Here is a 12,982-nt window from a genome sequence, read left to right as displayed (position 1 = left end):
GTAATATTTATTTTGCAAACATTATTGACGCTGAAATAACAGAAAGTGTTTCTAATGAAAAAAAAAAAAGCTAAACGAGGGTCGATATGTAGTAAGTCTATAGCTTATGTAATCAGTAGGAAAGTCCTTTATCTTTACTATCCGAACACTATGCGCTGTATGTTTTTAAGTAGTGCAGATAAAGGAGCTTCGTTCATTGAGTTATACCGTTCTGCGTCAGCTAATCATTTTTGTTCATTACCTTTCAGATGACACCTTTCTATAGGGCTCCTGAGATTCCCTTCAGAAGACTGAGCTGAGCTTAGGTGTGTCATACGATGTGCTATATCCTTGAGGTCCTTAAATTCTAGGACGTAGGTAACTGGTTCGATACTATAATCTCCTTCTGAAGTATGAAGTAACCCTAACTGTAAAATAAAATATTAATGCATTACCTGATAAAATTCTGCTTATCAGATCAAGTTATGTATAAGTAGTAATTTGTACGAAAATCTACTGTTTATATAATATTAAACGGATATAATCACGCTTGGTAATTCAGCTATATTACGTTTTTATAAAACAACTACAAATATATAAAAGATATAACCAATCCTGGAAAACAAAAGTTAGCCCAAGTTCATGAGCTTTAGTTTCAGCAAAATGCATTGTCAGCAGTGATGTGCAATCAGAATATTATATTCTTCTTATTGAAAGCCCAAAATGGAGTCGGTAAAGAAATATTTTTTTGTGTAATTTTATCAGTCTTATCGTGATGTTATGTCACAAATTGTTTATCAACACATTAGTTATCACCAGCACATGGCATTATTAAATATTAATTCACGTTGTGGTTTTTTATGAAGTTTGTTTACTCGCGGACTATCTCTACAGTTCTGGAGTTAGCATGATCAGACTTGGCAGGCGGACACAGGGTAATCCGGGGGTAACCTTATCTATATGATGCAGCCCCCTCCATACCAAGGTGGTACCGAGGGGAGCTAGAACGTTTTCTGAATGTCACCCAAACAGATGTGGTTTATGAGTAGGTTTTCAGGATAGCTGAATTCGAATATGGAGTCAGAGTTTGTGTTCTTGGCTCCTCTGGATCTCTGTATTAAACTTTTCATATCCCCACTCACAAGACAGCGTGATGAAACGTGACATATATCTCCTCTAGTATCAAGGACAGGTGTTTTAATTAGGTTTATTTTGAGGTAGCTTTAAAAGTATTGATGATAATGAAAGAGATTGATAGGTAAACTTGGGCCTCTGAGAATAATGAGAGGATACTTAATCCTACAGCGAAACGCGGGTATTTTACGTTACTATATCATAATAACTAGTCCGAGTTTGACGTATTATAGAACTAGATAATTCGTCGGAAATTAATACAAACACTCTTTAAACCCAATTTTCACTTTAACAAACACATATTTTTAATTTATACGATAAGTTTGGCCTTTATATTAGTTGATTACCACTCATGTATACAAAACTAGCGTTCTTATGAGTTAAATTCTAACCATTCTCCTTCTGCTAATAAGGTTTTTTACCTTTTCAACCAACACGATCAGCAGATATTCAATACCACAGTTCAGTAGGTCAAATAAGTTACAACTCTTAGAGTCTTACTTAAAGATGTATTTGTATCAGTCGATTTATCACATAAAAGTGTATGGCGTAAAACGTCAAAACTAGTAAATCATGCATCCTTGCAAATTAAGATTATGGGCCCAGAATATTAAATAAAAGTTATAACTCGTCTATAACTTTGTGGGTTATTATTAACAAGAATGTTAAGAAGCATTTCAACTACTCAATGTAGGTTGTATGCCCACTTGATACTTACAAGTAGCACCACAAAAATATATAAATTAGTATCTAAGGGAAGGCATACAAAACCCTACCCAAAACCAGACCATTCTCTAACACACAAGTAGTACTTCAAAAAAATATATTTATTAGTGTCTAGTGGAAAGTTCACAAAACACCTATCTAACATTACACCATCTTGCAACACACAGTTGTCGTAAAATTATCTAGGATAAGACTATCTAACAATAATGTTCTTAAGCAAGACAATTTACCCCAATTGTTTTAGCCTACCCAGCTGTCTGATAGGTATCAACGAGTAGCTGTGAGTTAACTCGCGACGGCAAAGAAAAGATTTGACTCTTTTTTTTTTGCCGAATAATAAATAAAAACAAGTATGGTCAAATCTAACTTTCAGACAAATGTGATTACAAAAACTTCAGTTAGGATTCGCACAGAAATGCATTTGAAATTCTCGAAATTGGGATTTCTACCACAACCAAACTTTTGATTACTCAGTAGGTGTACCAATGTTCAATGACCTAAGTCTTCCCATCTGGAAGTTATCTTCAACTTAAGACGATAAAATATAGCCGGTAGACATGTGGCTGAAACGTGTTTTACCACTGATTAAAAAAAAACAACTTAAATACGAAAGCTGGTTGAAAATATAAGTATTACATAGCACTGTAGGATCATGATAAATAAGAAATGTATGCACAAGAAAATTTACTGACAAGTTGTTAAATCTAATTCACCACAATACTGCTTTACGATCGATGTCAGGAAACAAATTTGTAGGGTCAAAATGTTGAAAATGGCCAAAATTTCAAGAATACCAAAACTAATTTTATAAAACGAAGTGTAAGTATTAAGGATAATCTATTTTTCTTGACAGTGTCCATATACAAGTATCATTAACAACAGATTCAAAAAATCTAATATGCTTTCTTACACGATTAATCTAATCCTTGCCATTATGTTCATTAAACGCATATCAACAACAAATTCAAAAACATAAACACATCTAATTAATTAGAATATACCTTAGTTTATGTTTGTTTTGAATTTCGCGTAAAGCTACACGAGGGCTATCTGCGCTAGCCGTCCCTAATTTAGCAGTGTAAGACTAGAGGGAAGGCAGCTAGTCATCATCACCCACCGCCAACTCTTGGGCTACTCCCTAAACAACGAATAGTGGGATTGACCGTCACATTATAACGCCCCCAAGCTGAAAGGGCGAGCATGTTTGGTGTGACGGGGATTCGAACCCGCGACCCTCAGATTGCGAGTCGAGCGCCCTAAGCACCTGAATTAAGTCTTATGTTTATTTTTTTGTAAAGTTTTTATTTATTGTATTACTTAATTTATTGAATGTTTTTGTTTTATACTTTCATCGCTAGTTTGGTATAAATTGGTTTGCGTTAGTATTTTAATTTTAATACCTATAATCAAATTACAGATACCTGTTTGCAAAGAACAATGTAAAGAAAAGAAACAGGTTATAAATTATTACAGTTATATTTATAATAATGAATAAATGTCGTTCTTAAACTGTTTTGAGTTTCTTCAGTCTGAAAATGGTAGAAATATAATTCTATTTTCAATCAAAATCACTAAAAAATATTTACATCGATGAGTTTTCCGTTCAGATCAGTACATCGATAAATGCTCAACACAAGTCTCCACAACTAGTAAATGTATTATTTTTGAACAATTTGTAGCTGTTTAATTAAATCGATATAACAGTTCGTACATCACAGAATTCATGGTAAGATAGACAGTAAAAAGGGGCTTGTTCATCATACAACAAATGTTGATTGTTTAAATTAAATAAAACATTTTTGTTATAGTCTTTATAGTATTACATTATTGAGGTAAAAATCCATGCGAAGTAAACCAGATTTGAAATAATATATAAAAATGGGTTAAAAAATAAGTGGGTACAAAATTGTGGTTTTCTCAGATCCACCAGTAACCTTGGAGATAAGGAGAGTAAAATGTAAAAGTTAATCTTTATTTACAGCTAAACACGTTTAAACTGAAGATTACATGAAACGTTGTACATCACTTCTAGGTAAGAGAGAGCCCTCGAAATATCTTGAAGATTATTCTGGTGACCTTTCTATCGGTGCACCGTGAAAGCTAACCGCTATGTGCTTGAACGAATATTACTAACTCTCTTGGAGAGCACGTATTTCCACAACTGAAGTCATCCTATTATTGAAAATAAGACTTACAGAACCACCTAACGCTTCTAATCTTAAAGTCAGCGACGTGAATAGAGAAAACAGTACGGGGTCGAAAACTGACCGCCACCATGGAAACAAGTTTCCAGTGGAAGACACTCCTTCACTTTGTGTAACTATTTCATTGAATAAGATCATTCTTCTATCTAAGACATATTTCTCTATATGTGAAAGTTTATAAAAAACGTGCATATCTTTAAAAAATCAGGTAAACTTTGAGACAAAGAAAACATGGTATGTTTTAAACATTTTGTTTTGAGACCGATATGATTGAATCTCCTCTTAACTATAAATCCAATGAAATTGTATAAAACAAAATTCGCGAATCAGCCGTGCTTCGGTAGTGCCTTACTTCTTGCACCTGTTAAGACTCTTACTCCGTATAACACTTCGGCAAAGCAAATAAGCATAAACCTCAACCAAAGTCACAACATTAAATCAAATTACTATTTAAAATACGGTATTAAAACAATAAGAAACTAACAAAATAATAAATATTAAAATACAAAACCGAGCAAAGGTACAAACCTTCTATACTCGCATACCATTTGGCTAATAAAAATATGGACTAGAAAAAATATATAATTGAACCTTATCTTTAGGTTCAAAAACCAAAACCTTAAACATCGAAATATATAACGCTGTTATTTCTACAGAAACTAAAGTTTCATGAAAAAATTCTTTTAACATATAACTATAAACTTTTTTAGTTAAAACACAAAACATCTTTTTTAGTTTAGTTTACAAGAGTGGTTCTCAAACTTTCGTCCATAAACAACTCCAAAACTGCACAAGTAAGAGTTTAGTTCTTTTCCAGTCGACACATTTTTCATATATACAGATGTGAATGAATTCTCTATCTGCTTCTGTATTCTAGATTTTAAGATCTAATGTTTCGAGTTTATAATGTGATCCCAAATATATGACCTTTCCACATACTTTTCGAAGGGAGTCAGCAGATCATTAGGCCTTGGTACCACATATTTAGAGCCTCTGACGTACGACATGATGATACTTGAGATAAAATTTTATACACGAGAGATAGAAAGAAGGAAGCATAACATTTCTAAAAGACAGTTATTTACATTCACAACTCTTACCTGTGGCTCCGCTAATGATAGGCGAAAGAAAAATAATAAAAATTATAGTAACTTCCATTAAGTTCACGAAATGAATAGATAAGTTATTGGTAGCTTATTACAGTTACATAAATAGATGGAGTTCACTAAAAATTATATTCTCATTCTTCAAAAATCGACGGCTCGGACTATCGCTACAAGATTTCTTCAGCTTATAAGTTATAGATAAGTTATTGGTAGCTTATTACAGTTACATAAAAAGATGGAGCTCACTAAAAATTATATTCTCATTCTTCAAAAATCGACGGCTCGGACTATCGCTACAAGATTTCTTCAGCTTTACTGACTGGCCTGTGGGTATCCGCTATTGATATTCTGATAAAAATCATATGTCTGTATATATATATCGCATTAGCGTTATCGGTCCAGGTTGTCAACTTATTGTCATAATGGATAATATCTGTGGTAATAGCACCAAAATCAGACAAAATCCAAATGACGATATCAATCAAGTCAGCCTTCATGGAAAATTAATTAAAAAATCAATTAAATAAGGGTACAAAGCTGAGTCCTTACACCCACAACGTCTGGGTTTCTACTGCCTTTTACTGTCTATAGCAAGTTGTGGGAAGGCAGTTACCCTTAAATTATTTAAAGTAGAAGTGAATTGAAATGAAGCCACCCAAATATTTCTACTAATTAAACTCCCAACCTCCACCCTTACAAAAAATATTAAATAGAACTATAAAATATTGAATAGAACTACATAGAACTATAAAACATTGAATACAACTACATAGAACTATGAAACATTGAATGGAACTAAATAGAACTATAAAACCTTGAATAGAACTAAATAGAACTATAAAACATTGAATAGAACTAAATAGAACTATAAAACATTGAATAGAACTAAATAGAACTAAGAGATATTAAATAGAACTATGAAATATTGAACAGAACTAAATAGAACTATAAAATATTGAATAGAACTAAATAGAAATAAGAGATTTTAAATAGAACTAAATAGAAAAAAGAGATTTTAAATAGAACTAGGAGATTTTAAATAGAACTATAAGATATTGAATAGAACTAAAATATATTAAATAGAACTATAAAATATTGAATAGAATATAGTATGTATTTTTGTAATCCTGTAAGCTATTTACTGGGTTCTGACTGGCCATCAGTATTTACAAAATTGTCCTGAGCAAAAAAAGGTTGATAATTACTGCTCTAGTTGATACTAATGAACTCGGACATCACTTATGATCTCATAACATATATAATAGCAGACAGCTTGCAGCTGAGCTAATACTTTTGGGTAAAAATTGATAATCGTAGATTCCAATATATCAGACTTCAATACCTACTCAGAGTAATACAAGTTAAATATATGATATTCAACTGTGCTATACAACTACAAATGCCAGTTTCTGTACCATCAAAATAGTATCATTACCCGAGAGTCGATGCACCATCTACAATTGACATCACAGAAAAATATATTCAAAAATCTACCAAATTAAAGACTTTTTCACTAAACTTTACTATAACGTAATTCACATTCTGCACACAACTCATTATATACGTGAAGATCACGTACTGCTCTCAATGCTTCTGTGTATATGCTACTTATATCATCCACTTTCATAGACTCAAACCAACTCAACTGGTATTTGACATAAACATCTTGCCAGTGATGATCATAAAATTACACACAAATGCTCAGGAAGTAAAGATCACGGATTCCTTTCACTATTCAGATAATTTAGGAATACTGGAGGTAATTTTCATTCATGGCAATTGTAATATTTAGTATTCTAGCTATATATTGCAATTAAATGACTATCATATGATGTTGTGCTTTTATTATAATATGAAACATCACTTGCTAGCTCAAAAAGTCAATCAAACAACCAATTATAAGTATGTGAAAATCAAGTGGATATAAAATCATGTCTTGTAAACATTCTATCATGAAACACCACTTGATTAGCTTGGAAATCAAGGATAGATACTTACATTTGAAGGTTAATCTGTTGATAAACCAACAATTCTAATTAGTAGTCCCGTCAGATATAATGATCAGAAGGTTGGTGTTAATTAATCACCAGAACTGTCAAGTATCTCCTCCACTGGTATTTCTTCATATCATATCAATACTCTCAGATAGCTAGATAAGATAGCTTTCTCGTAACTTAAATCAGGGTCATAAAATCTCTTGCTATCCTCTAACCCAGTCTTTAGTTCTGATTTCTGATCTTTAGAATGAGTTATAGATAAGTTCAGCCAAAACTTAATTTGTTTTTTTTTTACTGCAGGCACATAAAATCATACACGGTCTTCAAGCTCACTGACTTCCTAAGCTTCCAATGTGCAAGTCTTATGCGCATCTACTAATGCAGACCTTAGTCACTAAAATATATTATTTTGGACACTGACAATCTGTAATAGTGTCAAATTACAATTTCAAGCCTGCCTTTTCTAGCTACTGAAGAACCATGCCAAAGTTTAAAGTGGAAGACTGAAATATGCGATGAAACACTAGAACATCAATGTTAATCACATCTTTTCCCTATTACAGTAGTCTCAGTGTAAGCTCTATCAGTCACTGAAATATAAGTTGAAAGAGCTTTACATAGGCCAAATAGTTTGGCACAATTTCTACAAACCATTTTAAGTGTCGAAAAATATCTGGAAGGCAGGTTTAATGTGCTGAACCATTGGACACCGTTTAATGCATTCAGGTATTTGTCTGTTCACAGAAATGGAAAGGCACCAATGCAGGAAATCATACACCTCCATCTAAGCTCAATAAGAATTTGGAATAACCTTTTCATTTATAGAATTTACTATTTTAGATGACAAACCATTCTCTAAATGCTGCACGAGTTCGTCCTTCAACATCTGCTGTATCTCAATGATGATTATATCTCTGGAGCTCTAAGAAAGCCTGTACAGCCTTTGTGTTGCCAGATGCATGTCAACTTTGCATATATGGTGGCGAGTTAATTGTTGTTAATTTCAAACAATTATCTGGTCCGGCAAAAACAAAGACAAATTCAACCATCACTTCACAGAGTTTGTAATTGAACCTAAACCTTTCACATATTAGGTCCACTACTGCAGCAAATGATAAAAATGCCTTAGATTCAGTCTATAGTGCAGAATCAAACACCACTTGTGTCTTAAGAGATACTTCGACTTTAATCTTACATTGCAATTTATGGAAGGCATTACACAAATGTAATCAGAGACTTTCGTCTCCATTCACATCTAGCTTGTCACCTTTTGCCAGAATGAAGTTGTGGCAGCTGGTCATAAAAGTATGTTCACCCAACTTGCTAGATACACCACAAGGACTGTTTATAGTTCTGGAAACACTGATATTAATCAAGAACTTGATCACACATCTGTTTTTTACTGATACATACTAAGTACTTCATAATCTTTAATAGGCTGTGTTGATCACACAACCTTTCAAAAGAAGCTAACTACTCCTTTCCTAGATGACTGATTCATGTTGTTAGGATGTTTCTGTGGTTGGACAGCTTTCAACAGTGCACAAGTACTCTAATATAGAGCTACCAAAAAGAGAATCAAATAAAGATAAAGCCTACTTCCTCTCCGAAAGCCTGCTTACTTCATAAAATGCCTTGGCTAAGATATAAATGCCTTGAAAGTGATATCACATACTTTCACTCGAAACTCCATCAAGCACTAAACCACTTGTTTAACGTCATCTTTGCAGTCACTTGTTTGGAGCATTTAAGGAGGTGGTCCAGGTATTCCTTGACTGTAGCATGGAGCAGAGAATAAATATCTTCACCTCATTCAAACGAACATTTGCCAAAAAATAAACAATATTAGTGAAAGCTTGACCAAAACTGGGCTGAGACACCTACAGTATCAGAATCAGTAATGCTGGTGCTCGTGATTCCACAATGGATGAGTGCTTAGTCCCCATTTCTAGGTAGTAGAATAAAGAGTTACTGTAGGAAACCCATCTTCCAGTTCGTGAAGAATCTCTTGTTTGCTTCATGGACCACATTGTTCACTAATCAGTACTTTATCTCTCTCTCTCCCCTTGAGCTGAGACCACTCCACCTGACAGACTTTTTCCACCAATGCCACATTCAGTCTCCTTGGGCTTGTTATGTATGACAACTATAGTTGACTTTCTTTCAACAGTCCTGATCAGCAACAGAAAGTAACCTTAAGATATCTCTCCACTTCGTCTCAGTTGTGAATTGTTCAGGGGGGTAGAACCTATTAATTTGGCAGATCTGAAGGCTCTAGGTTGAAGTTCATCCTATTGAAGTTGTCATGTGATTGGGTCAAAATAATGGTCATGTCCCATTCCTTTGCAGCATTGCTCAAAAGTCAATAACCTGGAGAGACCTTTTTCTAGACCTTGCTAGTCTGCTGGATTTGCAGTATACATTCATCGTCAAACCATTCCCCTTGTTCATAAGTACTTCACTGGGAAAAATATATTTCCAAGACAAAGCTTGTACTGCTCAAGAATACATAGGATCACAAAAAATACATCCAATCCACGTTAGAAAGCTCCACAAAAGCAAATCATTATATTATAAAAATTTAATTACTCCTTTACTCCATGGTATTTTCAAGTCCACTGATATCATGTGTATTTATACTGAATTTTTTACTTCAAAATTCTGGATGCAATATAAACAAAATATAAATCAATCTTAGTAAAAAGAAAGTCAAAATTGGTGAGTGTATACACACTGGGCAGTACTTCTGCAAGATGTTCTGGAGACATTCTGATGAAAAGTTTATTTAGAAATGTTAAAGCTAATCATTATATACTAGAAATTAATATTGTCAACCCTCTCATAGTGCAAGCATTAATCAAACCACTGGTCATTTTATAGGTGGGTAGAGGGCTAGTCAGTAGAGCGCATACCCCCGCCACGCAGCGTTGATCATATTCGGCTATCAAAATATACAAAAATGTGTCTATATGGTCGTCATTGTCAACGGACGTGATCATTTTGGGCAGGACAACGACGAATAATATTCTACATATGTCTACCAAGGTTCATCAAAATCTGATTATTTTTGACTGAGTTATAGAGCAAAAATAGTCTGAAAGATTGGTCCCCGTGTTAAGAGATAGAGGGTTTTTGGATTTTCGTGACATTGCTGCAACCTTGACCCTCAAATAACTAATCACTTCTAAGTTGGGACACAGTCCATCTTTCATCTAAATCCGTTCATCCGTTTTCGAGAAATCTTGCTGACAAACATACAAATAAACTCTCTCACACACAGGGGTGAAAACAACCTTCGGTGGTGGAGGTAAAAATAAGGTTATCTCCTCCAGACATTTTTAAATGTAAATAGTAATGCGACTAGAGAAAGCTGATATAAGATAAAAACTAGGTCTCCAATAACATCACCAAAAAGAAAGTCAAAAATATCTAAGTGAGACAGACTTCTTGACCATGTGTAATTAGCACACGAAATAAGTCTTCACTGTGTACGTTTTCTACTCAGTAGTCTACACACGTATTCAAAACTGTGTATATCTGAAAAAAAATATTTAAATTAATGTTCATCTTTCTAATCTAAGAATGAAAAAGTATGGTATTTTCTCAAGTTACTAAAAATATGCCATGAGAACTATACAACCAACAACCTTGCTTGTTGAACAGGTGTATATTAAAACATATTTTATTTCATCTGAGGAATACTGTATTGTTAATGCAAGTCACACAATAAGTTTCATGTGTCTTCCATCTACTTTAGATGAGGAAGAATATGATAGACAATAGCACAAGTTATATTTTCAGTGACACACATGGAGTGTTCAGCATATATATGTACTTACTTGTTGAGACTGAATAAATGACAAAGTTTTGCTTATTTATGGGTGAATAAGTGAGCTCTGAAATTAACTTTACCCTTTTAACTATGATTCCTAATGACATCTGTAATAAGTAAATACAATTAAAAGGTTGCACCATCATTTATGGTAGTTTTTCCCAAAAATGTTTTCTACATATGTTTAATACACTTGTACCAACTGACAAAGTTGTAGGTTGCATTTTTCTCCAATGACTTATTCAATCATTCTGAAATTTATCCAGTGTTAGCCCTTTGCTAACATAAACACATCAGATTATTTTAACATGTTAACAGTCCCAATAATTTCAGATTCTCTTACATAAGATATTAAATATGCTTTCAATCATCCTTAGTAGGTACATCAAACCTATCTCTAAGTGACGCTTTATAAAGGATTGACCATATTAGGATAAAACAATTTTTAATATGCAAATCAATAATTCATCCGACAGCTGCAGCCAATATAAATTCATGTTGGAATGATAGTATCAGAACGTTTTGATATAGTTTGGCATATCGTAGGGAGCGTGATACAACCGAATATGTACTGCTTTTTGAGTAGAGTATGTAACGGTCCTTTCCAATGCAAAATTTTTATACACTTAGATCACTAGTGTGTGTTCAGATCGGGAACTTAGGTTATCCAAGGTGGGGATATCCTTTGCAGTTAATAGCATTGGAAAACAAAGGAATGTGGAATAATTTAGGGCACCAGGACCATCCAGAAACAGACTTGCATCAAGTTTTACATCAGTTATGTTAACCATAGTGTGGCATCTTGTGAGTAAGAATCCATGAACACAAAAATCAGTGATAAAAACTGTCTACATATCCTAGGCAATAATACATCAAATAACCAAGGGTGATCTCTGCATAAAATAAAACATAAAGTTACTTTCACTGGAAAATGAAACAGGTATTCACGATATTCCATATCAAAACATACTGGTTAAGTTACCTTATGCAGCATCTATGGATTTCTTTGTGATTGGACTGTTGAACAGACACTCCTTACCCACTAGACGAATTATAGAAAGCCTCACAAAAGTATGATGTGTGTGTTGGACGTGACAGCCTTATGGTGGAGCTTTTTTGCAATGGGAACTGAAACTACATCATAGTGTTATTGTCAGCATGCACGTGCGTTATATAGCGGATGACCAAACATGGCATCATAAACTGTATGTAACAAATAATTTCAAAAATCGTTTTATATAACGTACTTTGCACATTTTCAATTACTTTGCACCGGCTGGGAGGTTTACTAAAAGAAATGGTTTCTTGCCCATAATATAATGCGTCTCATTGCCCACTATTAGTCTCAGTCTAGTTACAGCTCATTTTGAGCCTTGGTGAAAAAAAAAAGTAATCAAATGTTCTTGCCATTGACTGACGTAGAAATATTTGAGTCCTTTAGCAGGTAAATTTGCTATTTTCTGTGAATTCCAGAATCTATGTTTTCTGACACAAGTCAGTCCTTCATACATTGTCCATCAACTCTCCGCCGTTCTTTTAATCAGAACACAGCTTACCAGTTAAATAATCAAACTTTTTACACATGAAAATACCCCAGTGACATAAAAAATAGTCTCTGATTAAAAATTAAAATAATTAGAATATGAAAGTTAAAACCGTAATTAATATTTTAACGTCATGTACAATTACAAGATATACGCTTTTTGATTTAATGTAACAAAAATAATTTCTGCTAATTTAAGTCTTGTCTTTGAATATGAAGCAAAGTAAGCATTTCGTCATACTAGGTCTACTGACAATGTCCCAACCACGAAAGTGAAGTTTTACCATATGGAAGTTTGCACACTTCCAACGCTAAAATTTTTGGTTTAGTTCTTCACGGTAAATAGAGCACAGATAGCCTACTGTGTAGCTTTGCGCTGAAACAAACATAACATTATGGCTCGATGACGAGGAACCCACTTTGAGACTAATAATGGCTGGAGACGGCTTGAATGGGTAATG

At 33.7% G+C, this 12,982-nt stretch overlaps 1 protein-coding gene across 1 annotated transcript in view; it reads right to left on the bottom strand.

Annotated features, from left to right (window-relative positions):
* LOC106463227 (A disintegrin and metalloproteinase with thrombospondin motifs 9-like) overlaps positions 1 to 12,982 on the bottom strand; it is a 170,379-nt gene that overhangs the window by 146,516 nt on the left and 10,881 nt on the right. Inside the window, exon 3 of the mRNA XM_022390671.1 lies at positions 242 to 407. Within this exon, the coding sequence (XP_022246379.1) occupies positions 242 to 407 (166 nt within the window). The remainder of the gene's footprint in view (positions 1 to 241; positions 408 to 12,982) is intronic.

Source organism: Limulus polyphemus, unplaced genomic scaffold, assembly GCF_000517525.1.
Source record: "Limulus polyphemus unplaced genomic scaffold, Limulus_polyphemus-2.1.2 Scaffold1353, whole genome shotgun sequence".
Classification (NCBI taxonomy): domain Eukaryota; kingdom Metazoa; phylum Arthropoda; class Merostomata; order Xiphosura; family Limulidae; genus Limulus; species Limulus polyphemus.
This window is presented reverse-complemented; position numbering and strand designations above follow the sequence as displayed.